Raw genomic sequence first — 14436 nt, 5'->3', positions numbered from 1 at the left:
TGCTGACTACTAATTTCACTCCATGTAACCAGAGAACAACCCCAGAATTGAACTCATCATATATCATCATATTTTTGGTAAAAATGAGATATAACTTTATCAGCTAGATTTAAATCAACCTTATTTTTGATCTCTTTTCATTTTAATAACTTTTGATGGTGAAGTGCTACTAAAAAATGGTGAAAATATGTAATTTAAGACCAGAAATGATCACAGAGAAGATTTAGTTTTTATATATAATTTAATAACTGTTCGAATATTTGAAAACCGTGACCATCTTTAGCTTGTCGTGCTGCTCTTTTATCGCTATGTTCTTTAACCAGAAAGGAAACGGTTTGGCTACCATAAGCCATCTCTCTAATGAGTTTCGATGTGATGGTGGAAAGTGAGCAGACTGTAAAAAGTCAACAGTCCTTGTGTTAATCTTGTGTCCATCCACACATTTTGCAGAATTACTTAAATAAAATGATGCGATTCTGCACCAAAATCTAAAGGATTCTTCTATTTTTCATGTTAAGCCACTAAGTTTGATAAATTCAGCCTATTTTTTATCAGCTCTTGTCTTGGTTGCAGCAAATACATATAAATAAAAATCTCATGTGGTGTCTTTGGTTTGAAAGTTGCACTGCTGACCAACACCAATAAGCTGCCCATTCATTTCACCTTAACTGCAATACGTTTTTGAACAAGTGTGCATTCAGGACAAAGAACTGGGTCAAAAGCATCAATGATCATTTTCATTAAGTTCTAAATTATACGTTTCTCTCTAGAATCTTCCACGTTAGTTATCCACAGGACTTTTTTACCTCTAAACACTGAACATTAGATTTCTGATTAACCTAATATCAGTCCGCTTCCAGCTGATTCTCTCATTACGAGCACCTCATGCAGTTAGAAATCCGCCTCCCACTCTCCAAGTGAACGTACATCACTGTATCATATTAGTGTGTAATAGATGCTGAAATTGTCTTTGCATGGACTGTTTATCAGTGTTTGCGTCTTTTTTTGTGTGTGCGTTGACGACTATTGATATTCAGGTCTCCCAGCACGGCTCTGTTGATTAAAGATGAGACCCGTAATGTCTTCTATGAGCTGGAGGACCCACGGGATGTTCAGGACCGCTGCGTAATTAAGATTTACTGCAAAGAGCCCATCTACAGCACCTACCCTGGACATCACAACCCACACCTGGCAAACGGAGACCTGCGGGTAAGTGTGAGTCTGCGTGCACACAAACGCCTGGAGGAAAGAGACAAATAAGCCTCGATGTTCAAAACATGGAGAAAGAGGGTTAAACGCTACAGGCGCATTCATGAACAGCTTCTCCCATTTTCCTCCTTCTCTCTGGCCGTGAGGACAGCGTGTGTCTACAGAACTAAAAGAATACGAAATAAACTTCGCCAAGGTCAAACACTCATGTTTTTTACTCCTCAGCCGTTTTTAAGCCACCAGGTGAGAGGCCGGGTGGGCGGCGTGGACACCCAAGTTTGTGAATGCGATAACTCAAGAACGAGGCGACGTCAGAGTTTCAGATTCGTATCATCGGTGTGTCTACTAAAAATCTTGGATCACTTTGAGTCTGGCAAGGTGTTGTAAAATTTTGAAGATGATAGCGGATAGCATAAGTGTTTCTACCATGTGGCCGCCAGTATTTTTATTATTTATCGTTCATTTAGATGAGGAGATTTTTAATGCTGGATTTTCTGCTTCCCTTTAGGGTTAGAAATATGATAAACATGCATGGGTAGAGAATATTTCTGCTATTTAAAATTGCAAAACACCAGTAGACCAGGAGGTTGAACAAAGCCCTAAACAAAAAGAAATATGGAGTTTGGAAATTTGCCTTTAAACGTCTTTAGAAATACAGTAACCTATTTTAGTAATCAGTTATCTGTTTAAGTATTTAACCAAAATGCAAAGTAAGGGCAGAAGATGATCCCTTTTCTTCACTGCAGATTCACACTCTGTGCAGTCCTGTCATAAATAATGTTTCATAATTCCCTTTGAAAACTCTTATTCATATACCCTCACGCCCACATCAATCTCCCATGAAACACTGATTTTATATCTCTTTACACATGCTAGTTTGCATTACACAATGTGTTCAGGCTTAAGTTAGTTTCATTCACTCGTCGAGAGTGAGTCATGTGATTTTTTCCCAACACTGAGCCTGGACGAGCGCCAGTCTTTCACATCTCCCGTGCTGAGTGGGCTGCATGCCAGCAGACTGCAAAACAGCAGAAACACTTCTCTGAGATGACACTCGTACTCCTGTTCGTCTGAGGACTGGCTCGTGGATGCAGTCTTTTAATTGCTGAAGCTGAGGTATTATTTCCCTAACTTCAAATAAAAACAGTTCCCACTGACTCACCATATGCACATGCAAGCTAGTGCTGTTCAAATAGACCAGAGAGCCAACCTACCATTACAGCCAGATTCAAATATGGCATTGCTTCCACAGGAGAGCAAACGAATGCAGTGTATTTCAACCTAAACACGTCTAGGAAATAAATAATAACGAATCTTCTAACTCAACCTGAAACAGGAAAATTAAAGCCACCACTTAAATCTCCCCAGTAGTCAGTCAATCATTCAGTCAGAACTGTTAACATTTCAAGATTTAGGGATTTCTGGGATTCTGAGGGGATCAGTCTGGGAACCCATCATCTAGTCTGCTGGCTTGGCCTCTTGATGCTTTCTTTCAAGGCTTTCTGGGTGGCCAGCAGTTATCTGGGGGGACACTTCCTGTTCTGTCCACAAGTTTAATGGATTTAAAAACCTAAAATCTTCCCAAACAATAGCCATTTTTTTGTTTACACTAAACACTTTTAATAGCTGTTAGACTACAAATTGAAAGCATAATGCTTTCAGTACCTGAAAATCTTGTCCTTTATCCAAAGATAATGAACATCTATGCACAGATATCTCTTTGGAGCGATTAATGTGGCCTGACTCGTTTTTAGATCTTCCAGAGTATAAAAGATGAACATACCTTACAGGTTTGAAAGGTGAAGCCTTGATACCTGAATCCTTCAGTAGGAGCAGACTCATCTGGTGGCAAAATAAGTTCTGATTGTGAAGAAGTCCTTCGAATGTCCTTTTGTTTCCTGATGAGTTTATGGAATCAGTCACTAGATTCAAGCATAAGCAAGTATTTTGGAGATGTTGGGAAGGAAAAACTCCCTTTTTACAGGAAGAAACCTCTGGCAGAAGCTAGGGATGTGCAGCCATCTGCGAGCGGAGGAAGACAGGACAAAGACTGAGATTCAGTAATGAAATATGAAGTTCATTTTGTAAATTTTGATCAATATTTGGGTAATAAAGGAGGATGATGCTTGGTTAGGGTTTGTGTTAATGACTGGTCAATCACAAGTCATTAACCAAAGTGTCCCTCGGTTTCTCACAGAGGTCTGAGTTTTTATTGTGCTATGAAATTACTGGTGTACTAAAATGTACTTATCAACCTATCTTTATTTGAGCTGATGATCAGCCGCCTGTAAATAACATCCTCCTGTCCAGCAGCCACAGTGAGATTTATTTTAACACATCAATCAGTTTCTGGCAACATAAATGTGGCATCTGCTTCATTAGCATGATTACTAATGCTTCATGCATTTTGTTACAGCAGGAGCAAAGCAAACCTTTGCATGTCATTCACTTTTCGCAGCGTCGGCATTTTCAGCACAAAACCCCGAATGCATTTTGTTGCCTCCTAATTACAGTGTGATTATGGAAATGAGGATCTGCAATTTAAAGTGTTAGAGAACGCTGCTTTTATAGGATAAAGCAAATGATAAACTAGATAAATTACATTACAGGAAGGCAGACATATGCAGCGTGAAAAACGAATCTACGTATTTAACAGCTGAAGTGAGGCGAGTGCCGTCGGCAGCGGCGTGTTTTCTGACAAGTTTCGGTGTTTCAGTTTGCTGTCTGTGAAACATCCTGGGGCTTTTTGTTTGCGTGTGTGCATGCGATTGGTTTACTGTCTGCCTGTGTGCGTGATTTGCAGCTGCCCGCTAATGCGCTGGAGGTCAGCTGTTCCCGAGGGATTGTTCCTCGTCTTCAGCTCTGAAATCTTCGTAGCGTTTTACAGTCTTATCAAACCAGCAGGCTTACCTTGAGCTGGATGTGTGTGAGGTGCATTGTCAAGGTGAGGACGAGGACGTGTGTGTGTGTGTGTGAGCTTACTGAACTCTTGCCAGCATAGCCAAAGATCACTCCCTGATTGCAGACCACAAAAGCATGACGAGGATTACTGAAACCGGACTGTGTGACTGGAGGACAGAATGAAGAGGAGATTGATTGGTAGATTTCCCACAGCTGGAGAACGGGCAGTTTTGAATGGCACAGTGGGATGAAGCTTTCAGGAGCGCACCTGCGATAGGCGTCTTGCGACTTTAGGGGGTGGAATGAAATGTCTGCATGTCTTCGGCGCACTTAAAGGATGGTGTCGATACGAGGCTGTTGCTAAGATACAAGATGGAAGATGATGACCCCAGAGTGCTGCGAGGCTGTCCACTGGGTGTTGTTAGAAGAGACCTGAGGGTTATTATGTGGAAATATTGGCTTTTCAATTTGCATCATCTCCAGGAGAGATAGCTCTGTGCGTCACAAGCAATTACAGCGTTGTCTTCTTTTGTGCTTCTTTGCCGTATCTATTACTCTTCTGTCTGGTCTCCTTCAAAGCACGGCTTTTACTCACACCCTCCGCTCCCCGCTTTGTTTTGTCTTTCAATCTGACATGTGGGTCTGATGCCAAAAGATTATCCCTTCATGCACAGCCTGTCAATAAAGCATCAAGTGCAACTTAAACTGCACTCAGAGGGGCAATTTAGAGTCCTTCCTGTCAATCAGGAAGTGGCATCTATGAACTACTGACTGTTACAGTAAGTTGCCCTTTTTTAAAGAAATGGCTAGTTGTCAAGCTGATTGTTGAATTTCTGAAAAGTCAAAAACTGACAGACATAATGGGTGAAGCATTCTAGTATCATTGTGAAATCTCTGCCTCTCCTTAACTGTGTTCAACCGCGGTGAGAACAAAATGTATCCCTTCCCCAAAGTGATTAATGCCACCAGTGAAATCAGACTTGGATGTTCAGTCGCTGCTCTTCTGATGGTGCAGATAAAACCATATACAGTGTGTGATCCTTTTCCAAATCTACCTTAATACCTACCATCAATAGACTGCTTTAGCTTGAAAACTGCCTCAAAAACTTCTGAGTTGCAGACAAGAGGTTACCTCCTTTTCCCGTCCAGAGATTTGGAGAGATGTGGATAAAAGAGAGGTGACATGCTGCAGAATATGTAATGTCTTTTATATAATAACAGTGTGATGACGTGCTATAATCATCAAGTCTTCTTCATTTTAATGCTGAATTCCACAACAACTAGCTCGCTTTCTCTGGATGCTTTTATAACATGATTTGATTGGCCTGCAGCAGCTAAATAACATTTAATCTTCTGTGTTGTGTTTGATTGAATCCACTGTGTACAAGCACAAAACACGAGATTAAGAATATTTTGTGAATGAATTGAATAATATCATTAGAGAGTCAGGAGTCAAGTTTAGGTTCTAAACTTGTTTAGTTTGAATTCATGATTATTATATGAAGTTACCCTAACAGAAGCAATAAATAATAAATATAATAGCAGTCTTCATGGCCCGTAGGTCCATTATGGTTGCTGCGTTTCATTATTCATGAATGTGAACATTTTTAATCTCCCCGGCTCAACATCAAATTTTTTTTTTCCTCCACAAATCACACTTTTAGTATAACTTTAAACTTTAAACTGTTACTTTAATGATATTTCTAAAGAATCTCGTTATTGGATTTGAACAAGTAGTTTCAGACCTCAGAACTCGAATTATTAATAACTATAATGATATTCAGCTAGGTGAAGGACACCATCCTCAGTATCACTCTCTTTTTAAAGCTCACTTCCAGGTCCATGACAGCTGTTGTGGGATTGGAAGTGTGGACTAGAGATAAGATGGGGAAAGGACATAAAATCAGTAAAGCACTGATTCAGTCTGTTAACAGACGACACCAAACACTCACAATCTGTCCAACAACCTGTGAGATTTCAGCAACTTCCACCAAAGAGTTTGTGACTATTTTGCCTGTTCATGTTCAGTAACACCACGTCTCTGAGTTCTCTCTATGCACCACCTCACTCATTCAGACTCCCAACATGTGACGTGGTATCTCTTCCCTTTGACTAGGTAAGAATGGATAAATGGCTTCAATCTCATAATGTCATTTACCAATAAACCATTTTCTTTAGTTGGTGAGTCAACATTGGCAAGCCTCCCATGTGGCTTGAACAAAAATGAATACAGATCATTTGGTTCAGCTGCATGACAAATCCCTCTTAGCCCTATCCAAACACTTAATGTACATTGCCTATATTAGGGACACATCTTAGTATTCAGTGATTTCGCTAATGATCTAAAAGCACAGTTACTGACTTGTTTAGCAAAATTTACTGTGAACAAAAACAGTGGAGCCGCTAAGATTTACACAGGCCAAAAGAGTTGACCTTGTTTTTTGTCACTGTAATGTTATCCAGGTCTGATTCACTGAGGCAGCGGTCTAAATAAAGATGCCCAGACCGACCTTCTCGCCTCCAGCTCATCTGGGGGGGGGGATGCTGAATCATTCTCAGGCAAACCAACTGACATAATTGTCTCTAGTATATCCTGGGTCTGCCCTGGGGTCTCCTCTTAGTTAGATATGCCTCAAGGAGGCCTTCTAGTCAGATATGTGAATTACCTCAAATGACTCCTTTTGATGCAAAAAAGCAGCAGGTCTACTCTAAACCCCTCTTGAGTTGCTGACCTCCTCACCCTGTCTCTGTAATTCTAGATCTCGTTTGGAGGAAGCTCATTTCCACCCCTTATATCATTGATCTTAGTCTTTTAGAGACTACTTTCAATTCATGGCAATAGGTGAGAGTGAATCGACTAGTAAATTTACTTGCAGTGGTCCTAAAGCACCCCCAAAAGGATTCCCCAAGGTTCCACACAGTCAAAAGCCTTCTGCAAGTCTAACAACCACTGGTGGACTTGTTGGGAAAAACTCCCACACCCCTTTGAATTTTCATGAGAGTGTAAAGAATAGGTTCAACAAAGCCCACAATGTTCTTCCCAAATTATACTTTTGACTTGTGGGCAAACTTTCCAGCACCCTGTACTGATCAGTACTCGATGGACATGTGCTATGTATCTAGGAATAACAGTTATGTTCTTTATTTGTAGAGGGAGATGGTGTATGCACCCCAGGACTCTCCACCCAACCGCCGCCTGAGCAATCCACCGATGTCTTCCCAGCATTCATCTTCCTCTGCTTCCCCTCCCCAAGGCTCACCGTCCCGTGCTCGTCTACTTTACAGTGGCGGAAGGCCTTCTTCCTATGCCGGGCCACCCCACCACACCCACTCCCTGCCTCACCCTCACTCCCAGTCCCACCACTCCTCTCCCCACCAGCAGCCCCAGCTCCACCAGCCCCACCAGCCCCACCACCCCCAGCCGGCCTTCTGCGCCTCCTCCAGTGCCATACTTGAGCGCAGGGACGTGAAGCCCGACGATGAAATGGGGGGATCCAGAAGCATGGTGTTGCTGAGGGGGGATGATCGTGGTGGGGGCGGGATTTACGCAGACCCCTACACTCTGGGTCCAGATCCGAGTCGGCTTAGCCTCGCAGGGGGTCCTCACTCTCCTTTGCCAGCAAGAGCCGACCCATACGGCTCCTTATACCGCCGTGGTGGAGGTGGGGGTGGTGGAGGTGCTGCATCAGTGCGTTCACTCACCTCCTATTCAGCAGCTGCACTACAAGGAGAACTGATGGAAAACAGCGCTCTCTACAGGCCCGGAGGACCTCTTTATAACGATGCCTATGCTGCGTCTCTGTTGGCCATGGGGTTGCGGGTGCCTCCACCCTCCTCCCCGCAGAAGATACCTGACATGAGAGATTCCTATGGAGCAACCATGCCCAATCGGGGTTCTCCAGGGAGACAGAGTTTGCGAAGAGACTCTGTGACCTCTTCTGTGTTTGGGGACAGTCCCAAAGCCCGGGGTCAGGGACCAGGACTGGGTCTCACCTCAGAGCAGCTGTGCCTGTTGGCTGGTGCCGGAGGGGATGGAGGTGGACCTGGAAGCTTCGGCTCACCTCTGCTGGGGAATGAGACAGAAACCAGGTACTTATGACTTTTTATTAATTGCTGGCAATTCATATGTGTATGTGTGGAGGATGTCTACTTTTTTTTCCTATGATAACGTTAACAGACTTCATGAGTGATTTTGATAATTTTGCCTTTCAAACTAGAAATTACTCACACCTTACCAACAACCAGTTTGTGCTCAGAGCTTGGTGATCTTGCATCTCTTCTAATGTGAGATTGTCAGTACTGTTTATCACTGGTAGATGTGCAAATTTATGAATCACTCCCCAGAATAAAATGCTGGGTGCTTTATTCCTATGGTATACAGCATGGAGATTAGTGATCCTTATGAGACGCTTACATAGAGAAACACGTGAGATGGCAGGTGAATCACAGGCAAAGATGAGGACTTCAAGGATATCTGCTTATGTACAGTTTTAAGCAAGCACACAAGCAAGAAATCAGATATATATGAAGACAAATCGTACTCCAACAGTTATGACCAATCTCCTGTACTATAAAATTTGGACAGTTTAGCAGAACTGATCAATATTAAAAATATGATTTTTTTAAAAAAGAGAAGTCTTGAAACAGATGAAAATTATGCTGCTATCATAGTTATGTAGCGGTGGCAATGTGTTTTTAAAAAAAATGGATGCAGACATTTGGTTTTGTTCTAAAGCCTCAATTTTGGCATATTGCCCACTGCCATGTTTGTTTGTTTTGAAGTGATGAGAGTTTGATGGTGATATAATTTTATTTGCTAACATCAGCTAGCTTGGCTAGCAAGCTGCATCTTTAACTGTTCGTGTGCAATGCAGAGAGACCTATATCTGCCATTTAGTGATACTTTACAAACTAAAGAACTACTAGAATTTTACTTACTTTACAAAATGGAAGCACACACTTCTTAAATGTTCTGTTTTAGTGAGGTTTGGTGTAGAGCTCCCAGTGACGACACAAGTGTTGCTCAAAGTGGCCACGCCTCTAATTTCAAGTCTTAAAATACAAATGGGCATGCTAAAACAATTCATCCATATTGCAGTTGTTATAGTGTAGCAAACTATACTTAGAGGCCAGAACAATTTTTGTAGCATTTAGCATGAGAGTCTGTGGCAAATGATTCACTTTGGAGCCAGCGTCGTGCCATTTAGTTACAGTTATTGACACGCGACACTTATTTGCTTTTTCAGTCCTGATAGCTGCTGTTTATACAAAAGTAGATTTATTTTTATGTGAGGAGGTAATTTCATTGATTTCATAACACAAAAAACTCAAAAGTAATTACACTTGACTTTAAATTTTAAATGAGGACTAAGAACTGAGAAACCTTTTAAGTTATGTTTTATGTAAAATGTGTATGAAACATCTGTTAGCCACCATTTCTGTGCATCTTTGAATCCAGGGAGCGTATGGAGGCGATGGAGAAGCAGATAGCCAGCCTGACCGGGCTGCTGCAGAGAGTACTGAGCAAAGCGCCTGAGGCAGAAAGCCCGTAAGACACACGCGCACACACACACACACACACACGCAACAAACACGCATAGAAATCCTGTGAAAACACTTCATTTATACACACAAACACAGACACACGTTTGTCTGAAGTGAACAAATCCATTTTGTAGTTGTTACCTAGTGTACGATTTGTTCTTACACTTCTTTTGAACTAATCCAAAGCCCATTTACAGATCCATTCCATACACACTGCCCTGAAAACTTGAAAATACAGAAAAGTACATGAAGTACGACCTATCCACATCCATAAAAAGTCTGATAAGAATTCAGTTCAGTTGATAATGTGTTAGAAAATATCACATTTACAACATTTGTAGACTGCTGGGAGATTTGCAGCGTGCAGCTTTAGCATTCAGGCTTAAAGTTTTATGTGATCGAAGTTCGTAAGATATTAATCAAGTGAACAGAAACATATTGTTAGTGTGATAAAGGCTTTTTTAACAGGCTTTACACGGCAGGCTGTGAATGCCAGGATGCTTCTTTATCAGAGGGTCAGGGGTTTGAGTCTTGGCTCTTCCTATCAGCATGTTGAAGTGTCCTTGGGGAAAACTTTGAATTCTTCATTCGGGTACTCCCTTTAGGGCTCACCACAGCAGATCTCTAGCATCCTCCTCTGCTACACCAAACCTCTGCATGTCCTTCTTCATCACACCCATGAACCTCCTTTCAGGCCTCTTCTCCTACTGCCTGGCAGCTCCATCTTCAGCATCCTTTGTCCAATATATTCACTATCCCTCCTCTGCACATGTCCAAACCATCTCAGCCATGGCTCTCTAACTTTGTCTCCAAACTGCTCAACCTGAGCTCACCCTTGACAATCACCTCCACCCACTCCTCCCCGCCTGCACTCTCTTCTTCACCTCTCTTTTGCACTTGCTTTTTAAACTCATCTACCTTCACAACCTCTGATATTTATAGTTTCATTGTTACACCTGTCTCGATCTCAGTCACACACATGATTTTATCCTACTTCTACTGACGTTCATTCTTCTTCTCTCCAGAGCATACCTCCACCTCTCCAAGCTTTCTTCCACCTGATAAAAATGTCTGCAAACATCATAGTACACAGAGACTGCATGACCTCATTGATCAGCCTGTCCATCACCACAGCAAACAGCTGATCCCTGATGTAATCCCATCCCCACTTTGAATCCGTGTCGCTTCAACTACACCCCTCACCTTTGTGTTGCTGTCCTCATACATTTCCTACACCAGCCTGACATACTTCTCTGCCGCTCCTGAAAGTCAGTACCAGTACCAGTACACTTCCCCTCCATTCTTCAGGGGTCTTGTGTTAAACAATCAGGATTAAAAAAAAAGCCCACTAGAGATCTCAATACTTCCTAAACTCCAGTCATGCATCAGTCAGTGTGCCCATGACTGATAAAAACAATTTAAGGCAAAGTGCTGTGTGTGCATGCAAAAGTGCAGCAAGAGTAGACTGGCACTTTCTAAGTACCAGGCCAAGCTGTGAGAGAAACAGGGAAAGACTTATCTATGCATGTTTTGGTTATGTCGAGTTGTTTGACCAGAGTTTGTGGTGAAGTCAAAAAACTTTTGCAAAGATCCAGAGAAAAGCTGTTTGTCACCAACATTAAACACCTCCAAACTGCTGACCTTTTGCCGTGAGCTTCCTCCGTGCTGTAGCAGCCAGCGCACTGCTGATGTGCTGATGAAGTTAATTCAGTTCACCCCGGGGCCACCGATACCCACTCGAGCTCTCTGAGTAGGATCAGGTTGATATTCGATCCAAATGTTGGAGCCGAGCATCCTTAATTAAGTCCTTAAATTTGTCTTTCAGGGATTTTATATTAACAGATGAGATTGGATGGATGGATATATTTGGTATTACTGGAGCCAGAGACATGCTGACAGATGCTGTTTTTTGGTTATGTGTTTTTTGGTGTGTGTGTGTGTGTGTGTGTGTGTGTGTTTCTGGGAGGCATTAGAGACTCAGCAGGATAGCATTTGGAAGCCCCGGGAAGCCTCAGATTTGCTGTACCCCAACATCATTAAAACATAAGACAAATTTAAACACTGTGGGAAAATAGAACAAGGGCAGGTTACAATCCAAGTACTGTTTATGAAACTGAAGAGAAACTGTTTTTGATTCTGTGTTGTGCACTTTATTGCAATGTCATATTATAGAAAATGAAGCTGCTGGCTGTAACCTTAAAGGCGAGAAGCCCTACTGATGCTTTTAGTTTGTAGCAGCCAGGATTCCTGTGTCCTGAACCTCCCACATTTCTTTTGAGTCACTCTTGTGGGTGTTCATTTTAACATCCAAAAACCAGGGAAACCTTTTAATAAATGCATATATTTAATAAATAACTGCAGGCCTTATCATCTCTGTTGGTTTTCTGCCTTTTTTCTGGTTGTTATGATGTGGAAAAAGCTTTAAAATTCATACGTGTTTTGCTTCAGCTGAGGAAGAAAAAATGTAAATTTATGTTAAACAGCAATCTTCCCACTACGGTAGATCATGTAGGGAATAGTGAAGGAGCGAGGGAAAAAATCCCGACTACAGCAGCACGTACACTACATTCACACATTTTCCACCATATATCAATAGCTTCTCAGTAGCTCAGTCGATAGTGTGTTCTGGCTGTAAGTACTTTAACACTTGCCTCTTCCAGGGAGAAGATTGAGTCAGCCAGTGACTGCTCAGGAACTGACAGTAAGTGCTCACTACCAAAAAAAAGAAAAGGAGACAAAGTATTTCCTATCACTGCCTGTCACTGCTTCACACTGCTGCCTGTTTGATAGCCACATAAATTAGCTCTTTTTCCTCACACAGAGCTGCTGCTATTTCATTTTCTCTGCATAATTCTTAAGGAGCCTCATATGTGATTGTAATGGCTGATTCTGCAAGCTTCCTCATACTGTACTGTACTGTACACGCTGGCTTTTGCTGCTCTGTAACTGGTGCCCATGCTTCTTGTTTTAGCTGGACGAACTATAAAAAAGAAAGGTAGCTACTGTATGTGTTCCTGAAGTGTCTGGTACCCGTCCCCCCGTCTCACCCCTTCCCTGTTTTTATCTGGAGTCCCATGAGTTCCTAGTACATGTATACATGTCATTTTGAAGGATCTGCCTCTCTGACACCTTGTGTCCTTCACTTTCCCCTTGTTCTATGGAGGGCCTAAACTGCCAAAATTAGAAATGATTAAATAAACAAATAAATAAAACTGGCTTAATAAAAAAATGCCATTTAATACACAGAAACACATTTAAAGTATGTGATATTTCTGTTTTATTTGCATTTGCATAACATATTTTTTTGCTAGTTCACCTTTTTATTTGCTCTTCATAACCTCAGGAGACTTTTATACCTGACTATCAGTTTACTGATGAATTTAACTCGGATGTGATGAGACTGCCGATGCCAAGCACATTGAGTACCTAAGTAATAGCCAGCTGGGTAACTGCCCCCTGTTAGTTTGTATTATACAAAGCAAATGTTAAGTATACAATCATCAGCCACTTTTTTAGGGACAGCTGCTCATTAGTGGCAAAATATCAGCCAATCATGTGGCAGGAACTCATTTAGGGATGTACATATGGTCACATGGAACAACCTCCTGAAGTTCAAACTAATCATCAGGTAATTTAAGTGACTTTGAAGGCTGTAAGGTTGTTGGTACCAGACAGGCTCTCTGAGAGAAACTGCAGATGTACTGGGAATTTCCCACAAACCCACCTGTAGGACTTACAGAGAATGGTCTGAAGAAAGAAAATATCTATTGAGCTGGCAGAATAAGGTGTCTTCTCTCAGAAAATGCTTTGTTGATGGTAGAGGTCATAAGAGAATAGCCAGACTTCTTCAGGTTAATAAGAAGACACTTTAATACACTATAAGTAAGACATGAAGTGCAGCGTCTCTGAATGCACCGTCATGGGAGCCACTTCGCGGTGCCGTAATGGCATAAGGAGGGTTTTCTTAGAAGACTTTGGGCTGCACTCCATCAATCGAATACGTTTCTGTTGTCAATCATAATTTTACCCTCATGCCTAAAATACTATTTGGCATGATAATCCAGACATATTACTCGTTGCAGTAGCTGACTAACCTTAGCTCACTTGCTCACTAAGTTGTCACTGGCAGACTTTTGAATTATCTGATGATATGATGATTAGCTCAGAGAATATTTTAATTCCTGTCATCCATTCTACCATCAGACAACAGATGGATCCAAATTCAACCTCATGACACTTTTTCAAATGAGAGCTGTGCTCAAATGTTGCATGGAAATACAGAGATGAAGAAAGAAGCCAGGGAATATATCTGGAAAATTATAATTAAATGATTCATAAAATTGTCTATAAAAAAATAAAATGTATATTTAAAAAACAGAATCAAATAGCAAAAACAATATGTGTGTGTGGGTATAACGTATCAACTACAATAAATAAATTTTTTCTTTAGTGGATTAGTCCTTACATTATGCGCATTTTTTAATTTGAGCCATTTATTTTTTTCTTTATTGCATTGTAATTTTGGCAGTTTTGGTCCTCCATAGTTTCCTGTGTTTTTGAGTAAGAAATCGCTGAGTTGCATTAAATTGGACACGACAAACTCTTTGTTTTGTCAAAGTTTTTCCCTTCAGCTTTTCAACTAAGGATGAATTTGCAGGTGATCAAAAGAGTTTGATGTTTGAACGTTTGTGCGTCAGAAAATTAGCTGCTTGTGGGAAACGCGGAAACATCTTTAGAAACATTGATTTCTTCACATAAAGTGTTCAGTTTTAGCCTCCTTTT

General features: G+C 41.4%; 1 protein-coding gene across 7 annotated transcripts in view; it reads left to right on the top strand.

The window, feature by feature from the left end:
* LOC134633624 (SRC kinase signaling inhibitor 1-like) overlaps nucleotides 1-14436 on the top strand; it is a 147065-nt gene that overhangs the window by 104666 nt on the left and 27963 nt on the right. For 6 of the 7 annotated variants that reach the window (XR_010573771.1, XM_065471571.1, XM_063482505.1 and 3 more), the window contains 5 exons: nucleotides 1038-1209; nucleotides 7262-8199; nucleotides 9569-9658; nucleotides 12315-12355; nucleotides 12626-12649. Coding sequence is in view for 6 of the 7 variants with exons in the window: in XM_065471571.1 (XP_065327643.1) it covers nucleotides 1038-1209; nucleotides 7262-8199; nucleotides 9569-9658; nucleotides 12315-12355; nucleotides 12626-12649 (1265 nt within the window). In the remaining variant the exon portion in view is untranslated. The remainder of the gene's footprint in view (nucleotides 1-1037; nucleotides 1210-7261; nucleotides 8200-9568; nucleotides 9659-12314; nucleotides 12356-12625; nucleotides 12650-14436) is intronic. The other variant, XM_063482507.1, reaches the window with a different exon arrangement.

The sequence above is a fragment of the Pelmatolapia mariae genome, linkage group LG8 (assembly GCF_036321145.2).
Source record: "Pelmatolapia mariae isolate MD_Pm_ZW linkage group LG8, Pm_UMD_F_2, whole genome shotgun sequence".
Classification (NCBI taxonomy): Eukaryota; Metazoa; Chordata; class Actinopteri; order Cichliformes; family Cichlidae; genus Pelmatolapia; species Pelmatolapia mariae.
The sequence above is the reverse complement of the archived record's forward strand: the minus strand, read 5'-3'. Positions and strand labels throughout refer to the sequence as shown.